Source organism: Hemiscyllium ocellatum, chromosome 8 (assembly GCF_020745735.1).
Source record: "Hemiscyllium ocellatum isolate sHemOce1 chromosome 8, sHemOce1.pat.X.cur, whole genome shotgun sequence".
In the NCBI taxonomy this organism is placed as follows: domain Eukaryota; kingdom Metazoa; phylum Chordata; class Chondrichthyes; order Orectolobiformes; family Hemiscylliidae; genus Hemiscyllium; species Hemiscyllium ocellatum.
Window position 1 is genome coordinate 36075572 of NC_083408.1, and position 21664 is coordinate 36097235.

The window sequence follows — 21664 nt, forward strand, 5'->3', positions numbered from 1 at the left end:
ATAGGACAGATGACCAAAAGCTGAGTGAAAGAAGTGAGCTAAACAAGTGTCTTACAAGGAGTAAGAGATGGTGAGATGATAGTAGAGGTTTATAAGGTAGATGGAATTTACAGAGTCAGGGTGGGGTGAGACCATGGAGGGAATTCAAAGTTAAAAATAGATACAGTGGTGAACTGGCACTCTGTGTAGGTCAGCGAACACAATGGGATGGACGAACCTGTCAGGGTGTGAGCAAAGTTATGGGCAGCAGAGTATTGTCTCACTCAGCACTTCCTTCCAGTTTCACCAGAGATTAAAAACTTCCTGCTGAGTCTGTTCCCAGAGCTGGCCATCTGCAGATCCAAGTTTGGTTGGGGTAGGGCTGGGGTGGTGGTGAACTGACTCAGGCTGCCTATCGTTTCACTGCACCCTCTTCTCTGTCTGACTGCCCCTGAGGACAGTGTGTGCCAGACTGTTTAACATCAACCATGACTGGTGGCATTGTGGACTTAAATGACTCTTGTTGTACACATATCGTTTCTATAAGAGAATTCAATTTTACAACCTCCATGTGCTATGCGTACACAATGTTGTAACTCTGTTTGACAGTTAAGCTGCTGCTCACAGAACTCACCTGGTTGCTATTATGCCTAATATAGAACTTAGAATGTACTTTGCTGTTTTAAATAAATTAACCCATAGGCAGTTAATCAATCCCTGACAGTTGATGCATTATTAGACCATTCTCATTAACGTGAAAAGTACACTAAGTTCAAGATTTTTCTATATCATGGCCTTGTTTCTTACTATTTACGCCACTCTGAAAATATTATTCTCTGGCACTGGGCCGACCCATTCTGATTATATTAGATGGGAATATCCTGGCTTATGGAATTTGCAGTAAGACATGATCAATGAAGAAGCTGAGTTACTGCAATTAAGAGATGGACAGGAATGCCACAATTTATTATTAAAGGGGCAAAATATTGTTCTGTCCTGGGTTTTTTTTTAAATGAAATAATTCAGAGGATTTCCAGAATGGATGGAGCAAAAGAAACACATATTATTAACATGCAAATCTTTAAAACAGGGACAGCATTTCAGAAGCCCTTCATTAGGCTGCACAGAATTCCGGAATAACATTTATAGAAAAACACACAAAAAAGAATCAAGAGTAGGCCATTCGGCCCTTCGAGCCTGCTCCACCATTTAATAAGATCATGGTTGATCAGATTTTAACCACAAACTTTACATCCCTCCGATAATCTTTCATCACCTTGGCAATCATAAAAATGGAATCATAGAGATGTACAGCACGGAAACAGACCGTTCAGTCCAACTTGACCAGGCCAACTAGATATCCCAACCCAATCTAGTCCCACCTGCCAGCACCCAGCCCACATCCCTCCAAACCCTTCCTATTCGTATACCCATCCAAATGCCTTTTAAATGTTGCAATTGTACCAGCCTCCAATTCTGCATCCACTGCCTATTAAGAAAGTGAGTTCCAAAAGCACCCAACCTTCAGAGAAAAAATGTTCTGTCATCTCTGTCTTCAGCGGGTGACACCTTATTGTTAAACTATTATCCCTAGTTCTAGATTCTCCCAAAACAGGAAGCATTCTTCTGACATCCACCCAGTCAATCCCCTCAGGTTTTTATATATTTCAGTTCAGTCATCTCTGATTATTCTAAACTCCAGAGGATACAGGTCTAGCCTTTCCTCGCAAGGCAATCTGCCCAGTTCTGGTATTAATTTAATAAACCTCCTTCTGCTTCCAATGATTAACTTCCTTCTGTGAGTGATGACCAATACTATCCACAGATGTGGTCTCACCAATGCCCTGTTATAACTGAAGTGTAGCATCCTTACTTTTATTTTTAATTTCCCTCACAATAAAACATAACATCTGGAATGTCAGTTTTCCAGATTACTTGTTGTACCTGCATACTAACCTTCTGCAACTCTGTACTAGGACACCAGACCTTTCTGTATCTCAGGGCTCTGCAACCCATAATCATCTAGAAAGTATGCTTCTTCTTTATTCTTTTTGCCAAAATAAACCATCCGTCATGGATCTTAAGATGAACCTGACAATGTAGGAGGCCTGTACATAAATCCCTCTGGAGTCTTTTTAATCCTACTAGTGTCTTTTTAACCTTTGCATTCCCTCAACTTTACCCATGTAGATTCCAAGCTCTACATCATTTATTGCTTTCAACTTAATTTCATTTCTTTCTAACAAGCCAACTACACTCTCTCTCTCCATCTGCCTGCCTTTTCAATAGGATATCCATGGATATTTAGTTCCCAGCCTTGATCCCCTTGCAGCCACCACATCGTACCCACTAATTTCAATCTGTGCTATATTACTTGTTATTGTATATTGTGCGTAAACTTGGTCCTATGTTGACTTTGTCCATCATTTCCATGCAACTGAACCCACTGCCTGACTATTTAGTTTAGATTAATTTTTATGACCATATTCTTGAACCGAAATCCATGTAGGGACAGCCAGTGCTTTTAGGTAGGGAGCTCCAGGACCTTTACTCAGTAACATTGAAAGAACAGCAAGATCACTTTGAGTCAGGATGGCGTTTGGAGGGGAACTTACAGGTGCTGATGTTCCCATTTATCTGCTGCCCTTCTCCACATAGCTGATAAAGGTCATGGTGTTTTTTTTAAGATTAGATACCCTACAATATGTGATCAGGCCCAACAAGGCCACACCGACCCTCGGAAGAGTAACCCACCCTGACCCATTCCCCTACCCTATATTTACCCCTGACTAACACACCTAACACCGTGGGCAATTTAGCCTGGTCAATTCACCTGACCTGCACATCTTTGGATTGTGGAAGGAAACTGGAGCACCCGGAGGAAACCCATGCAAACACAGGGAAAATGTGCAAACTCCACACAGACACAGTCACCCAAGGTGTGAATCGAACCCGGATCCCTGGCGCTGTGAGGCAGCAGTGCTAACCACCGAGCCACCATGCCACCCCTTTCAATGGGCAGTGTGTACAAAGGGCAGGGACTTAATCAACACAAGCTTATGATCCACACTTACTGGGAATTCCTCGTTCATGGGAAATAAATGCAATTCCCATTCCCGATCACAAATGGGGTTCAACGGGTTACTCACACCTGGCGGCATAGGGTAGAACACAAGCTGATCCATTAAGTGTAGCGCACGTGCATCCTTGAACATCTAAGGGAATCACAGACCTGTTATTGCATCTCGTGTGGCTGTGGTATGGAAGGTGCTGCCATAGGAGCAGAAGTGAGCAACTGCAGTAACTCCCCAGAGGGAAAGGCAAGTGAGATTGAGGCAGGTGTGTCATGTGAGGCATGCTTATGATATCATCAATGTCTGTGACCTGAGAGTTTAAAAGTCTCAGACACCATTTACTTGGGATCATCTGAAGTATGACACTCAATGCTTTGGGTGCAATAGTTAGCTGTAACAGACTTCCAATGGATTCTTCAATACTACAACATCCACACACCCAGTTTCCTATTCCCCAGGGATAACACAAGTATTGCTGCATCTGGTAAAAGAGTGTGCTGGAAACAAACTCACACCAGGAGGCAGGAGGCAGCAGGTGTTATAACATCAGGTGAAAACACCCAGAGATTTTCAGGATCCTGATCGTTCTTGATAAACAAGCAAAAATTCAAGAGAAAGCAGCAGCAAAGTCCATGAGTGGGCATCGACCTCCATCAGCTTGTGTGCAATCTAAACTTCTCCAGAATCAAACAAAATCTCTGCTGTTAAAATGGATGTTCTTATTGTATATCTGTATATCACTATATATTGCCACATTTCATAATTTCTATCAACACTTAAGAAAAGTGCATTATTTAAGACTTACATTTGTACAACACAATTCTTAACCTCAATGTCCCATAGCACTAAAAACCCAATGAAGTATTTAAGCAGTGAAATCACTGTTGTATTGTAGGAAGTACAGCAGCCAGTGGGTGCAGAGCAAGATCCCACAACAACAATGAGACAACAACCAAGTGATCTGGTCTGATAATAATAGCTGAGGGATTATGTTTGGTCAGAGCATTCGTTCTTCTGCAGGTCTGGACTTTGGAATCTTTTATATCCACTTGAGGGGGGTGGACAGAGCCTCAGTTTAATATCTGTCTGAAAGACAGCACGACAGCACTGAAATGTCAGTCTTGGGTCTCTGGAATGGGACACGAACCCAAGATGTCCTAAACAAGTTTATGCGCAGCTTTCCAAACCTGCCATTTCTTCACCTTGAGCAGCCTGGGTTACAACTTCCTCCTGACTGGACCGGATGGTGGTTGTGCTGAGGTCAGAGCGCGTAGGTCGAAGGTGACGAACAATCCAATCAGCAGCAGCTGCAGAATGTGAAGAAGTGCATCTTGAATTGTCTTGTCTTTCTATAGCCTACCTCTGTCACTTCGCCTGAATTTCTGTTGTGTGTTTCTGAATGTTTTATGAGTAGACTCTCTAACTGGGCAAAAAACCAAAAAGGTGTACCCATTCAGGCTGCTTCAATTGAACTCCTTATCTACTGAAATTCAGCTCTGAGCAAACATAAGAACTCTCTGTCTAGCCACTGGTCACTCTGATAAATATTACTTCATTTTCAGGACTGAAAATACATTCTTTTAGTCTCATTTTTGATTCATTTAACTGGAACTTTGGCTTTAACCTCCTGATGAGATAGCGCTCCCATTTCTGAGTCAGAACATTGTTCAGGGCTCAGGGCTATGAAATTTAAGTTGATAATTCCAGGCTGATGCTCCCAGTGCAGTGCTGAGGGAGAGCTGAACTAGTGGAGGTCCATAGAGTCAAAGATTTGCATGGACTCTTTGGATCAACTTGTCCATGCTGACCAGATATCCTAATTTAATTTAATCCCATTTGCCAGCACTTGGTCCATATCCCTTTAAACCCTCCCAGTTCGTATACCAATACAGATATCTTTTAAATGTAATTATACCAGCCTCTACCACTTCCACTGGCAGCTCATTCCATACACACACCACCCTCTGCACGAAAATATTGCCCGTTAGGTCTCCTACCTTAAACCTATGTCCTCTACTTTTGGATTACCCTATCCTAGGGATAAAGACCTTGCTATTCATCCTTCCTATGCTCCCCCATGATTTTATAAAGCTCTATAAAGTCACCCCTCAGCCTCCAATGCTCCAAAGAAAACAACCCTGGCCTATTCAGCCTCTCCTATCCCTCAAACGGTCCAATTTTGGCAACAGCCTCATGTTGTCTTTTGGAGAAGATAGTATACAAGGTCACGGTTAAATCTGACTCAGATGATTGTTAAAGTTCTTATGGTATTAGATAATAAAAGAGCAAGGGTGTTCCCCTGGGTACTTTGACAAATGGCTATCCCTAAACCAACAGCACTTAAAAACATTGCCGAGTGGTCATTACATTGGTGCTTGTGGGAACTTAATGTTCACAAATTGGCTCCTGAGTTTCCTATGTTACAACAGTGACTAAGCTTCAAAGGCATTTCACTGACTGTGAAGTGTTTTGGGGCAACCAGAGATCAGTGGCTTAAGTGGGACAAGAAGAAAAAACCAGCTAGAGACATGACAGAATCCTTTTTTTAATGCAACAGGTGAGACTGCCTGAAAAGGTGATGGAGGCAGCTTCAATAATCTCATATGGAAATTGGACAAGGGCAAAGAGCAAACAAAAAACAAAGAAAATTACAGCCCAAGAACAGGCCCTTTGGCCCTCCAAGCCTGCGCCGATCCACGCCCTCTATCTAAACCTGCCTCCTATTTTCTAAGGATCTGTATCCCTCTGCTCCCTGACCATTCATGTGTCTGTCTAGATACATCTTAAATGACGTTATCATTCCTACCCCTACCATCTCCGCTGGCTGCGCATTCCAGGCACCCACCACCCTCTGCATGAAAAACTCTCCACGTATATCTCACCTAAACTTTTCCCCTCTCACTTTGAACTCATGACCCCTAGTAATGGAGTGCCCCACTCTGGGGGAGAACTTCTTGCTATCGGGGTGGAGCCAGACTACACCCCTCAATCAGGTCCCCCCTCAACCTCTGTCTTTCTAATGAAAACAGTCTGAATCTACTCAACCTCTCTTCATAGCTAGCACCCGCCATACCAGGCAACATCCTGGTGAACCTCCTCTGCACCGTCTCCAAAGCATCCACATCCTTTTGGTAATGCGACGATCAGAACTGTACGCAATATTCCAAATGTGGCTGAACCAAAGTCTTATACAACTGTAACATGGCCTGCTAACTCTTGTACTCAATAGCCCACCTGATGAAGGAAAGCATGCCACATGCCTTCTTGACCACTCTACTGACCTGCGTTGCCACCTTCAGGGAACAATGGACCTGAATGCCCAGATTTCTCTGTACCTCAATTTTCCCCAGGAATTTTCCACTTACTGTATAGTTCGCTCTGGAATTGCATCTTGCAAAATGCATCACCTCACATTTGCCCGGATTGAACTCCAGCTGCCATTTCTCTGCCTAACTCTCCAGTCTATCTATATTCTGTTGTATTCTCTGATAGGCTCCTTCACTATCTGCTACTCCACCTGCATCTGCAAACTTACTAATCAGACCATCTATACCTTCCTCCAGATCATTTATGTATATCACAAACAGCAGTGGTCCCAGCACAGTTCCTTGTGGAACATCACTGGTAACAGTTCTCCATTTTCAGGAAATCTCTTCCACTACTACTCGGTCTCCTGTTGCTCAGCCAATTCTTTATCCATTTAGATAGTACATCTTGGACCCCATGCAACTTCACTTTCTCCGTCAGCCAATCATGGGGAACCTTATCAAATGCCTTACTGAAGTCTATGTATATGAAATTTACAGCCTTTCCCTCATCAATCAACTTTGTCAGTTCCTCAAAGAATTCTATTAAGTTGATAAGACATGACCTTCTCTGCACAAAACCATGTTGCCTGTCACTGATAGGCCCATGTTCTTCCAAATGGGAATAGATCCTATCCCTCAGTATCTTCTCCAGCAGCTTCCCTACAACTGAGGTCAGGCTCACCGGTCTATAATTACCTTGAATATCCCTGCTACCCTTCTTAAACAAGGGGACAACATTGGCAATTCTCCAGTTCTCTGGGACCTCACCTGTGTTCAAGGATGCTGCAAAGAAAACTGTTAAAGACCCAGTTATTTCCTCTCTCGTTTCCCTCAGTAACCTGTGATAGATCCCATCCAGACCTGGGGACTTGTCCACCTTAATGCCTTTTAGAATACCCAACACTTCCTTCCTCCTTATGCCAACTTCACCTAGCATAATCAACCATCAATCCCTAACCTCAACATCCATCATGTTCTTCTCCTCGGTGAAAACAGTGCAAAGTACTCATTAAGAATCTCACCTATTTCCTCTGACTCCACAGATATCTTTCCTCCTTTGTCCTTGAGTGGGCCAACCCTTTCTCTAGTTACCCACTTGCTCCTTATATATGAATAAAAGGCTTTGGGATTTTCCTTAACCCGGGTTGCTAAAGATATCTCATGAAGGATCGGTGCTGGGTCCTCCACTTTTTGTCATTTATACAAATGATTTGGATGTGAGCATAAGAAGTATGGTTAGTTAGTTTGCAGCTGACACCAAAATTGGAGGTGTTATGGAACAGCAAAGAAGGTTACCTGAGATTACAACAGGATCTTGGATCAAATGGGCCAATGAGGTGAGAAGTGGCAGATGGAGTTTAATTCAGATAGATGCGAGGTGTTGCATTTTTGGAAAGCAAATCTTAGCAGGACTTATATACTTAATGGTAAAGTCCTAGGGAGTGTTGCTGAACAAAGAGACCTTGGAGTGCAGATTCATAGCTCCTTGAAAGTAGAGTTGCAGGTAGATAGGATAGTGAAGAAGGCGCTTGGTATGCTTTCCTTTATTGGTCAGAGTACTGAGTACAGGAGTTGGGAGGTCATGTTGCGGCTGTACAGGACATTGGTTAGGCCACTGTTGGAATATTGCGTGCAATTCTGGTCTCCTTCCTATTGGAAAGATGTTGTGAAACTTGAAAAGGTTCAGAAAAGATTTACAAGGAAGTTGCCAGTGTTGGAGGATTTGAGCTCTAGGGAGAGGCTGAACAGGCTGGGGCTGTTTTCCCTGGAGCGTTGGAGGCTGAGGGGTGACCTTATAGAAGTTTACAAAATCATGAGGGACATGGATAGGATAAATAGACAAAGTCTTTTCCCTGGGGTCAGGGAGTCCAGAACTAGAGGACTCCCCGATTAGGGTGAGAGGGGAAAGGTATAAAAGAGACCTACAGGCAACTTTTTCAAGCAGAGGGAGGTACGTGTATGGAATGAGCTGCCAGAGGAAGTGCTGGAGGCTGGTACAATTGCAACATTTAAGAGTCATTTGGATGGGTATATGAATAGGAAGGGTTTGGAGGGATATGGGACAGGTGCTGGCAGGTGGGACTAGATTGGGTTGGGATATATGGTCGGCATGGACGAGTTGGACTGAGGGGTATGTTTCCATGCTGTACATCTCTATGACCCCTTGAGCCCTCCTAATTCCTCATTTCAGATCGAACCAACAGAGGCTGAATAGGCCAAAAGGATCCCTCTCTGTGCTCCATGACTCCCCCCATGTAAATAACTTGATAGAGAGCAGCCAGGTACACTGAGCAAGGATCATGGACCCATGAAGCACAAGAGGCCTTTGAGTTCTGTGCCTGTACTAGCTTTTTGAGCTTTTCACGGAGATCCATTAATTGGGATCTGTTGCCTTGTTTATCCAGTTGGTGGGTTTGAGGGTTTGGGATGCAAAGAAGCAACAGCCTCAATAGTATCAATAAGACATACTTACAGTGTATTCTCAGAAAGAATCGTTACTGTATGCTCCTGCTTTCCCCTATTGCTCCATTCCCACTCACGCTCAGCTCCCAGTGTGATACCATCTGCAATTTAATCTGAAATATCTCTGCTTTCTAAGCTCAGATCTGGTCCAGGAGAGAGGCCTGCACTCTGTTCCATGTACATTTAGAACCGCCCTCCATCGCCGCTTCCTCGGCTCACTCATGACAGAGCAAGCTTCCTAAATTAGCACTTTGAACTGCATAGCTGCTGCTCACTGAGGTGCAACACTGCGGGGCCCAGTACGTCAGTCTGAACTCCAGTGCGTTAGCTTGGCAGATCATTAACCTAGGCAGGAGCCCTCTTGGCTGCACTCCTCTGAAGAAATACTACACTGTCTCACCAAAAACTCATCGGACAGGTACAGCACAAGTTAGACAGAAAGCAAGCCAGAGAAAATCTTACCTGCATCCGAGCCAATATTTACCACTCAACTAAGAACTACTGCGCTTACATAGTGTTTGCAATGTCGTACAAATGGTTTGGTGATGATTCGCCACGGCACATTCACCGCCACCGATTAGCCACTGCCGGTTCACCACCAGCGTTTCTCCACTGGGGTGGTTTGACCTCTGGAGACTATTCGTTACTGGAAAGATATATATGTTCTGATCGTTTTCCCTCCCGCCTGTTCTTTCATACTTCTCAGTCCCCTTTATTTATACAACAACATAGCACATATTGATTAAAATAAAGAGGTGAAATAAATATCATTTTATTGGTTTATACATAAAAATGAGTTACAAACACTTGCGGTGGTGAATCATCCTCAGTGGCCAATGGGCGGTGGCTAAGCGTCCTCGGCGGTGAAAGGTCAGTGGCTAGTTGGCGGCGGTGAATGGTTCCATCCCGGTACAAACATCCAGAGATATTTCCTACCTTATAATTATAGCTACATTTTAAAGTATGCATCCAACTTTAAAGCATTTTGCGATGTTTTAAGGTTGTGAAGGGCACTACAGAAATGTAGTTTTGCTGCCTTTTTCTGACTCGGAGCATGTCAGTAGAGTTTTCCTTGATGATAGTGGAGTGTTTAAGAATGCCACGGGCTGTGGACTGTACATCTGCACAGCTGCCAAACTAGAAAACATCTGTCACATTAAGTATACATTAGCACATGAGGGCAGGAAATATCTGTGTGTTGTGGGATCTTTGCAGTAAGAGATCCACAACTGCTGCACTGTGGACCTGAGCTTATTGTCTTAGTTCTGCAGACCTCCTGGCTTGACCATCCATGATTGCTGGGCTCCCCATTTCTTGATGGACCCTGGTCACTTTCCATGCCATTGATCCTGACCTCTTGCTCATGTTTCAAAATTCATGCAAGTACAGAATCGAGCCAATTTGGAACAGGGGTACTTGAATTTGATTAAACAACTTGAACAAAAATTGGAAGAGAAGTCATGTTCGGTCAGAAAGATTCACTGGGATTTCCTTCAATGCACCTCACAAACAGTATCGCATGTTTTAAAGGAGACCCGCTCCACCTGAACCATTGAGGTGAAACTTGCAAACTGGCCTCGGCTCCCTTGGAGGCTGGTCCTGCAGTAAATTGATATTTCAAAAGGTTTTGAGCTATAGGGAGAGGTTGAATAGGCCAGGGCTGTTTTCCCTGGGGAGTCGGAGGCTGAGGGGTAGCCTTATAGAGGTTTGTAAAATCATGAGAGGCATAGATAGGAGACTAGATGGGGTTGGGATATCTGGTCGGCCTGGACAAGTTGGACCGAAGGGTCTGTTTCTGTGTTGTACATCTCTATGACTCGATGGCATTAATTCAGGGAGTGAATGGAGAGTGAATACAACTCCATCTTCCACTCTCCAGAAAATTAAGATCATCTGAATCGCACACCCCTCCCCACCCCACTCAAATCTTTATGGGAATCCTGCTCTCCAATATCCTCTGCTCTTTGGCCTCCATTAGTTTCTCCCACAGTCCAAAGACATGCAGGGTAGGTGGATTAGCCATGGTAAATGTGGGGTAATGGGGATAGAGTAGAGGGCTGGGTGTGGATGGGATGTTCTTGGAGGGTTGGTGTGGACCTGACGGGCCAAATGGCCTCTTTCCACACTGAGGGGATTCTATCAGGTAAAACACAGCAGGCCAGACAGCATCCGAGGAAAAGGGGAATCAACACTTCGGACATGAGCCCTTCATCAGACTTATGCCTGAAACATCGATTCTCCTGCTCCTCGGATGCTGCCTGAGCTGCTGTGCTTTTCCAGTACCACACTCTCGACTCTGATCTCCAGTCCTCACTTTCTCCCAATCAGGCAAATCCTCAATTACAGAGTCATAGAAACGGACAGCATGGAAACAGACCCTTCGGTCTAATACGTCCATGCCGACCTGATATCCTAAACTAATCTATCCCTATTTTCCAGCACCTGGCCCATATCCTTCCAAACACTTCCTATTCATATACCCATCCAGATACCTTTTAAATGTTGTAATTATACTAGCCTCCACCACCACCTTTGGCAGCTCATTCCAATTGTAAAATTCTCAACTGGACCTTCAATTCCGTCCATGATTTCACCCCTGTCCATCTCTGTAACCTACTCCTCTGAGACCTAGGTGTTCATGGTGGGTCATTTCCCCATTCCCCACCCTATCATTGGCAGATATGTTTACAACCATGTGGACCCCATGCTCTGGCAATTCCTTCCTAAATTCTCTACCCTATCATCTTTGAGATGCTCCTCCAAACCAGGTACAACCTGGTAACGCTCTTGTCTGTGTGTCAGAACAATTGCTGGTTCAAGTCTCATTCTAGGAATTTAGTAGCAAAAACAACACTGACACTCCAGTGCAGTGCCAAGGAAGTGCGGAACTGTCAGAGCTATTGTCTTCAAATGAAATGTCAAATCAAGTCCCTCCAGCCCTCTCAGAGGAACTTAAGAAAACTGCACTACTTCCAAGAGGAGGAGTGGAGCTAGCAAGTGACTTGGCTAACGTTTACCCCTCAATCAACATCACAGACAATGTTGCATCAGATTGCTGCTTTGAGAGTTTGCTGTATGCAAATTGGCTGCAGCATTTCCTATCTTACAAGCGACTACCTCTCAAAAGTATTCTATTGACTACAACACTCTTCAGGCAGCTAGGAAAGGCGCTACATAAGTGCAACGTCTTTCCTTCATACAGCCGTTATCAAAGTTGCGATCACCCCTGTCCTAAGACCTTGCTCTGTGGCTCAACAGCAGTTTTTGTTCCACTCCTGCAAAGCTCCAAGGGAAAATTTATCCTGTCAGAGGTGCTGTGTAAATGAAGGTTGCTCTAGCTTAAAAACTGGCAGAGCAAGGAAGGACAGGCACCAACTGCACCCGCAGAAATACAAACTGATGTTTACTGGAACTAATGGGCAACGGGTCACGTTCAATAACATATTGAAGCCAGCAGGTCACGAATGTCACCTGTTATATTCTGAGTTGGCTGCAAAGATACCTGCTCAAAGCTGGCAGGGTCCTATTTAAACCCATGCACACCCGGCGCTGATGATGTCATTGGGAGCAAGCTACATTTTAAAGCAAGATGTTAGTGTGGGTAAGTGGAAGAGAGTGTCTAGTCAGACCCAAACAGCAAGGAAGGGGATGAAAGCCTACCTTTGCAAAGTTTTTCTCAACTATCAACTTCAGCAACACTAAAGTCGGGGTTATACAGGCCTCTGGTAACCCTACTTACCTGTTCACTGAATTAACTGACAGCTGGATTTAGTTCTGTACATGTCTTTACCTGACCTTGACAGTGAAACGATTAATGCTTAATGTCAAAGGAACCCAGAGACTGTTGTTTCTGAGCTTTGTTCTGGGGGGAGGGGGAAAGAGGGTAGTGGGGCAGGAGAAGAGAGCAGTGTCTAATTCAGTGGTGACGAACATATAAAGCAGTCTTTCATATAACAATCTCTGGACCACTTTGAACAGCTACAGGTGTCCACACCCTACTACTCCCATCCCAGCTTTGGAATGTTAACTCTACAGCATGGATTAAATTCCAAGCCAAAATGACATTTCTGAGAGGCTGGCTGGAGAACTGGAAATTGTAAACCATCAAGAAAAGGAACACAGAGGGGGTTCTGTCACGAGCTCTGGGATTGGGTTTGAACCCACAACTGTCAGAATCCGCAGTGATGGCCTTACCTGCCGAGCCACAGTTGCCTGCAGAAGCATTGCTCTGAAATTCACATGAGGGTGGAACAGCTGCACACGAGACATTTTGTTCACTGCCTAACATACTCCATGTCTGTCACAACCTCAGGATGAAGTACTTTGCAGCCAATGACATACTCTTGTAGCGTATTTTAGTCACTGGTGTGATGTAGAAAAGGCAGAAGGCAATTTGATCTCAGCAAGCTCCTAAAAAAAGGACAAAGGAGCTGATCATTTGCTTTAGTGCTGCTGGGTTGAGGTTAAAAACTGGTCAGTATATTGGGGAGAACACCACCGTTTCTCCTGTCAAATGGCGCTGTGTATCTTTTGTATTCATAGGAAGGCACAGAAGGGGCCACAGACTTAGTGTCTCAAAATATGGCACCTATGGTAATGTGGAGAACTCCCTCAGTAGTGTGCTGAAGCATCAACCCATCTTTTGAGCTCAGAGCCTCTGGAATGGGGACATAAGACATGGGAGCAAACGTTGACCATTCAGCCCATCGAATCATGAAAATAACCGATGATGTTCAGACTCATGGGCAGGTGATGGCCCTGTATTATCACTAGATTATTGATCCCAAAACTCAGATTAATGTTCTGGGACCTGGATTCAAATGCTGCCATGGCAGATGGTGGCATTTGAATTCAATAAAAAATCTGGAGTTAAAAGTTGCATGCCAGCCATGAAATAGTCGCCGATTGTTGGAAAAACCCATCCTTTAGGGAAGGAAATCTGCCACCTGCTCATGTATTTAACAGTGGCTAGCACTGTTGCCTCTGATCCAGAAGGTCATGAGTTCAAACCCCACTCAGACTCAGAGTGCCACTAGTGCCCATTGAGTGATTCCACCCCACTACCATTCCACTTGTAGAAGTATGTTCAACAGAGCCCAAGACCCTGCCCAGCATGCATGATGGGCATGGCCAACTACAACTCAAAAGGGAGAACTCAGAAACTAACAGCAACAGTAGATTGTCCAGCTGACCCTCTGTCTCAATGCCACACCCTTGATGCCTTTAACCATAAAATCAAAATCAGTCTCTTTCTTGAATGTACAACTTTTTACATGGTGCCTGTTTGGCTGAACATTTCTCAGAAAATGCCACTCATTAAAGGTTGCTACAAGCGTTGGTCAATCCCAATGTTCAAACACCCCCTGAACTCTACATTCCCACTATCTGATCAAGAACTGTTTCAGGCATTCCTCGTGAATGAAATCAGAAATTGCTGGAAAATCCTAGCAGGGTCAGGCAGCATCTGTGGAAAGAATGTAAGGTTAACATTTCAAATCCAGTGATCCTCCTTCAGAATGGTTCTGGAGGAGGGTCACTGGACCCGAAACAATAACTCTGCTTTCTCCCCACAGACGCTGCCTGACCTGCTGAATGTTTTCCAGCAAGTTTGGATTAAGTTTCTGATTTCCAGTGTCCACAGTACTTTGGTGTTTTTTTTCGGTCAGACATTTCTCACCCTGTCATCTCTGTAAAATACAAACTTCAGGAACCTCAAATCTTGAATCTCAGAGAGAACACTCTCCTCAATATTAAGCAAACGTTATAAGGGACATGTGCCAAAGGCAGGTTTATGGAGGTAGACCACGGATCAGCCATGATCTCATTGAATGATGGAACAGGCTGGAGGGGCTGAATGGCCTATGCTTGTTCTTAAGTTGCTATTGTGGAAAACGTAGAAACCTGGTAGTAGACAGCATTGTTGCCTCAGTCGAAGGAAGGAAGGGAAATTGTCTTGCCCAGAATTGCTTCTGTTATCTGTCCTCAACATTTCTTCTTTAAGAGGCATTGTTGACATTTGGATCCTATTATCCTGCCTGATTATCAAGCAATATTTAAGTAGCCTCTGTGGTGTCATCCGTTAGCACATTTGGCTATTAACCAAAAGGTGTGTGGTTCAAGTCCATCCAGGGAAGAGTTTTGCTGCTATTGGATGCCCCATGACACAGGTTTATGCTGTACACTTTGGTCAAAATATCACCCCACCCCACCCCATAATTTAGAAGCCCTCCTATGGCACAGTGATAGTGTCCCTGAACCAGGAGGCCTGAGTTCAAGTCCCATCTGCTCCCGAGCTGTGTAATGACATCTCTGAATAGGTTTAGTAGATAAATAGATTAAATTATAAAATATTTACAAATCAAGCATCATTCATGATACCCTCTGAAATGTGTCTGTTTTGGCTCAGCAGTAGTGCATTCTCAATTTGAAGTCACAAATGATCTTGACCGTACCCCATAGTAGTGGCAAAGTGTGACACTATTGAAGATGCCATCTTTGTGGTGTGAGATTGCACTGAAGCTCATTCCCCACCTCTGCAAAGGTGGAGGTTAACAATGTCATGACATGCTTTGAAAAAAGAATTGTGCGTGGCATCCCGACCCCAACCCAAATTTACCAAAATTAACAGATTATCTGGCCATCACAACAACAATTGCTGTGCACAAATTGGCTGCTGCTTTGGGCACAAATACAACAGTGGGGTATATTTTCAAAAGTGCTTCATCGACTGTCAACTGCTTCGGGGATATCCTGAGAATGGGAAGGGGCGTTATTCAGATGCAAGTCTTGCTGTCCCAGTAAAATTCAAACCTAAATAGCCTCACAAGACTCTCCGAGTAAGCTCCTTCCTCCATTTTGGAAAGGACAGGAAGGTGGATGGCATTCCTGCCTCAGGAGAGGGAAGGAAAGTGTGGACAGCGCAGCATAAGGGCAGCTGCTGCTTGGCCTGTGATTTACCCAGTATGTCGAGGGTTACTTGCTCTGTTAGGCCAGCCCTGACCTGTGGGCCTCTGCAGGAAACAGATGGGAGGGCTCCCTTCACAGTCTGTGTAAACAAACCTAACCACAAGACCCCAGCGAGCTTTGTTCTCAAAGGAAAACCAACCCAGCTGTTTCTGCCCAGTGAATGGGTGACTGAGCATGGGGTCAAGGGTCGAGCAGTTGATGGGGTCAAGTGTCTGCCTGTATGGACTGAGGCCCCTCCCTCTAAATACACTGCCTGGATGTGTCAATTCTGGCTTCATACTAAATAAAGTGCAGGCAACCTCTGCCACAACTTCACAAAACTGAAATTTTACAATGGTGGTTTAAATAAAAGCAAGTAATGAAATTACAAAAGGCGAAAGTTATGTCCCAGAATATTTGACGTGTAGTCACTGTTCTAACTTTACCAATGCAGCTGCCAATGTGTGAATCGCAAGCTCCCACAAGCAGTAATGTGATAATGGCCAGATCATCTGATGTTGGTTGAAGGATCAATATGTGCCACACTCTGTTCGTGATCAAATACATGCCCTCAACCTTTTATATCCACTAGGAAGGCCTCCACTTGGCAAAACTTTCGGCCAACCGAAAGCAATGTACCATCAGAATGTCAGCTTGTATTTTCGGCTCATATTTCTGGAGCGGGATGTGCGAGGGGAGAGATGGGTGCTAGCCACTAAACCATGGCTGACTTGTTTTTTCTGAATGAAAGCAAAGTTTTTCTTTGGACACATCCTGATCTATTTCTGGGCAACCCCATTGACCAAAGCCATGGATAATAAATTAATTGGCCAAGGCTAATCGAAAACCTAGATACGCTCAAGAAAGAGAGTGTGTTTTTGAGACAGAGAGATATAAAGTCGCACATCAGAATAGGTGGGAAATTTTCCCTTTAAAGATCATTTGGCAGTATTTATTTAACAAACATAACATTGGAATTTTGTGACCTTGGAGGGAACGTGGGTTAATAAGTAAATTGGGTTTGTCTGTAAAATGGTCTTTTACAAACACAACTTGCATTTATATAGCACTTTTGACATAGCAAACAACCCAATGTGCTTCACAATGGGCATTATCAGCCAAAAATTTAACCCTGAACTAAAAGGGCACTGTTTTGACAGATAACTAAAATCTCCAAGGAGAAGGTTCTCAGGAGGACACTGAGTTGCAGGGAGTTTTAACAAGGGATTTCAGAGGTGACTGAAGATATGGCCACCACTAGTGGGGAAAAGGAAATCATGGATGTAATGAGGGCCAAAACTGGTGGGACGCAAAGATCTCAGATAGTTGTAGGGCTATTGTAGAGAAAGGGTGAGACATGGCTGCAAACCATAACATAATTAGAAAGGCAACAATAGGGCTTGCCTTCCATTCACAGGTAAAAGTAGAGAGAAGTGAAATATGAATTGTGAAGTGCACCAAATGGAAACCTAAAATTCAGTTTATATTTGTAAATCTAAACTAGTCTCAGTTTGCTTATGGATTTCAGAGTTTGGGTCAGGATTCTACCTCTCTCAAGAGCAAGCCCAACTCTGCCAGGATTATCTCTGACAAGTTGAGAGCTGCATGAAATACAGAGTGTAATCCCACAGCTCTGAGCCTCAGGAATCATAGGGAAATGCTCTGAGAAGAGGTTGCATTGGGAAGGGTGAAGGGGAGATGAAGAGGAGGCAAAGGCTATCAAGAACGATGGTGGTTGCAATGTTAAATGGGTTAAGTATGTTCCTTGATCTATTGGATTGATACAACAGGTTTTTGTATGCATGGTGAGGGCACCTTGGCTATCATAAATACACCAACAACACACAGGCTCACACTGGGCATGGGTCTGGTATTGAAAGTCTGAAATACACTGCTATATCACATACTTGTAACTAAGAGGATTAAACGTGACTATGTCACATGGTGTAAACAAAAGAGTATGCCAGCCCTCCAACTCTTCATGATTTCAGCTCTTCTCCAACTCTTGAGCATCCCAATTTATCTCCCCTTATTTACGGCAGCCTTGTCTACAGCTGCCCAGATCAGAAGCTCTATTCTTTTCCTTCCCTACACCTCTCCCTCCTGCTATATAAAATAGTTATAGAGTCATACAGCATGGATACAGACCCTTCAGTCCAGGTCGTTCATGCCGACCAGACATCCTGAATTAATCTAGTCCCACTTGCCAGCATTTTACCCATATTCCCTTCCTATTCACGTACCCATCCTCTTTCACCAACATTATGCTGTGCCTGGTCATTTGAGTCTCTGTGAGATATTGTTGATAATGCTTCTGGGACATTTTGTAATGTTAAAGACTTTAATTTGTTGTGACAAATATCACAAGCACATAAATGTGGCATTGGCAGTATGGCCATGATACCATCTACATTTTGTCCTCCAACCGGTTCAGACATGTAAGACACATCATTGCAGGTGGGACATCACCTCGCTCAGAGGTAGGGACACTACTGCTGCACCCCTAGTGCATTTACCTATTAACTGAAAAGCCAACGAGAGTGGGAGTCATACCCATGTGTTTTGAACACAATGGGTTAATAGTTCATCACACTGTCCATTTGGCCAGCTTGGTGTTCAGGATACTATCGAAAGGCTAGGATTAATTAGGTTACACTGAGCGTGTTAAAAGTGATGTGAGTGAACCTGCTTATGATCCAGTTGTAGTGTCCATATCACAGGACTAGGAGGCCCAGGTCTAAGTCCCACCTGTTCCAGGGATGTGTAATAATACCTCTGTTATTACTTGATTAGAATAAAAAAACGTTAAAATGATGCCAAGGGGCCCTCATGTTACACAGTGATAGCGTTCTTACCTCTGAACTGAGAGACCTGGATTCAAGTCCCACCTGCTCCAGGGGTGTGTAGTAACATCTCTGATTAGAAAAATACTTTTAAAATGAAAAAAATTAAAAGTGATGTTGAACATGAAGGAAGTTAAACTACTGTTTCAATAGGGTCCAGGGAATTAACCAAAGGGTAGGCATAGAGCTGGAATACAAATCTGATCCAAACAAATGGTTAAATGTGGTGCTGGGAGCCACAAGCATTAGATACAATCAAGGGTTTGGTGCTCCAAGGGTTAAGCCAGGAACGGTACTTTTCTTGGTTGCATGTGGCTTCTGTCTCCCGCGAGGAGGTTGAGCAATTCATCAACTTCATCAACACATTCCACCCTGACGTTAAATTTACCTGGACTATCTCTGACACCTCCCTCCGAGCCTTCCACATCCAAAGTTTTACCTGCACATCCACTAATATCATTTATTGTATCCGTTGCTCCCAATGCAGTCTCCTCTACATTGGGGAGACTGGGCGCCTCCTAGCAGAGCCCTTTAGGGAACATCTCTGAGACACCCGCACCAATCAACCACACCGCCCCGTGGCCCAACATTTCAACTCCCCCTCCCACTCTGCCGAGGACATGAAGGTCCTGGGCCTCCTTCACCGCCACTCCCTCACCACCAGACGCCTGGAGGAAGAACGCCTCATCTTCCGTCTCAGAACACTTCAGCCCCAGAGCATCAATGTGGACTTCAACAGCTTCCTCATTTCCCCTTCCCCAACCTCATCCTAGTTTCAAACTTCCAGCTCAGCACTGTCCCCATGACTTGTCCGACCTGCCTAGCTCCTTTTCCACCTATCCACTCCACCCTCTCCTCCCTGACCTATCACCTTCATCCCCTCCCCCACTCACCCATTGTACTCTATGCTACTCTCTCCCCACCCCCGCCCTCCTCTAGCTTATCTCTCCACACTTCAGGCTCTCTGCCTTTATTCCTGATGAAGGGCATTTGCCCGAAACGTCGATTTCGCTGCTCCTCGGATGCTGCCTGAACTGCTGTGCTCTTCCAGCACCACTAATCCAAAATCTGGTTTCCAGCATCTGCAGTCATTGTTTTTACCTCTGTGGCTTCTGATGTCCATCTACAAGAGGCTTTTCTCATGCAAACTTAACTTGCCCTGGAACGTGAAAGTTCTGAATTTCTGACAATAGGCAAGTTACCCAGGTGCTCAGTGAAAAATGAAGGGATGTGGATAATGCAGATTTACTCTCTTAATTATAGCAATAGAGCAAATAATGGAAAGACCCCCAACAGAAGATACAAACTCTCTGCTGGTTGCTGTTTCCAGAGCACAGTGAAAGTGAGTTTGTTTGCAGAAGCACATGTGATCATTGGAGGCAGTTGTTGTCAGCACTTCAGCACCCCCAGTATAGAGCCAACTCCTCCTCAAAATCGGCAACCCCATATCCCAGTCACCTTTTCACACAGCACCCTCCCCAAAATGTCCCAGTTAAACTCCATCAATCAGGCCTTCTCGTGTCCCAGCCACAACCTCAAATTAGCCCCGCACCGTGTCCCATTGCTGTATCTCCGTGCAGAAATTCCCGACATGTGGGAAAAGATGGGGAACATCGGGGGAGATGACTACCACATTCCATGATAGGAATTAAAATATCACCAATCTAAATTTAGGCTGTTTTAATAAAGCCATTGAAGAACTGCATAAGCAAACGCTCAAAACAATAGATAGTCAATGAAAGGTGGGATTGTAGAGAGTTAACATTTCAGCCCTATCTCAATACGACTTGAGAAATCCTGCTGAGATATACAAAATACTGGGGGATCAACTTTACGGAGAAGTAAACTTTAGAATTCACCATTCAGAGCTGATAACATATATAACATCTACAAGAATCAATTGATCAGCTTTTCAGTAGGTGTCATGACAAGGACTAGAACTGTGACGTACTAAATGCTTACTCATTTAAGTGGATGATTGAACAATTATAGACTTAATACACATCAAAACCATTCAAAAACCTCTTTTGTTAAACAGATAAAAAGGCCATGGCATTGACACATTGCTAAAATACAAAGGTATTGTTTAACAACATCTGCAAACACTAGGTGCTGTTACTAGTATTGGCACAATAGCCAAAATACAGCAAGCAAACCTGCAATCTGTAGAACCCACAACAAAGCCGTCCTACATTGTAGTGTAAAAGGACACTGGGCTTGCCTAGGTATGAAATTCATTTTCAAAGATTCAACCAGAGTCTACAATACCAAACAAAAAAAAAGATGAGAGATGTACTGGTACAACAACAGGGGGGGGCATCAGCCACTTTCATTAGGGTGAGCACATACACAATGTTTGCAGCAAGGCAGACCAGGGTGGGTATACAGAGTGCAAGAACCTTCAGCCAGAAGGTTATAAACGTGATAGATCGAAGTTAAACAGTTAGAAGCTTATTCATATAATGCGCCTGAAGAAAATTGGCAAACACACAGTCAAGACCGAAATTGGCCTGGAGCTAGTACAAACATCCTGTCAGCCAGAATCCTGAAAGATATGTATCTGAATCATTGAAAATCAATGATACAGTCTACAATAGCAAGATTTGCTGCATATAATTGACTGGATGGATGCCCATCCTTTACACTACTATGTTAACAATGATACATAGCCAAAACAATTCTGCATGGAAACCACAAGTATTTTACCCAATGTACTAGTAATAACAAGACTTCCACTTTGTACAGAAGGCAACATTTCGACAATTTACAAAATCACCAAGATACCACATGCTGTGGAACAGGCCAAGAATACTTGGATTGAGTTGGTCAAGGCCTTTCCAAAAATATACCAAAGAGATTCGATGCCAGAAGAAAGTTCAAAGGGATGCAGTAGTGTCCTTCAGAGAAGATGCAACTCCATCAATTAATCCTGCCAGAAAAAAAAGCGGCATTCACATATCAAAGAAGCCCACGAATGAACTGGATGATATAGAACAAAATGCCATTAACTGCCTTGTACATTAGTACACAGGCAGATAGAGCTTTGCGCTAA

General features: G+C 44.0%; 1 protein-coding gene across 1 annotated transcript in view; it reads right to left on the reverse strand.

Moving 5' to 3' along the window:
- The window catches only part of LOC132818165 (pleckstrin homology domain-containing family G member 3-like), a 192761-nt gene that overhangs the window by 108487 nt on the left and 62610 nt on the right, over positions 1-21664 (reverse strand). Inside the window, exon 4 of the mRNA XM_060828944.1 lies at positions 4256-4360. Within this exon, the coding sequence (XP_060684927.1) occupies positions 4256-4360 (105 nt within the window). The remainder of the gene's footprint in view (positions 1-4255; positions 4361-21664) is intronic.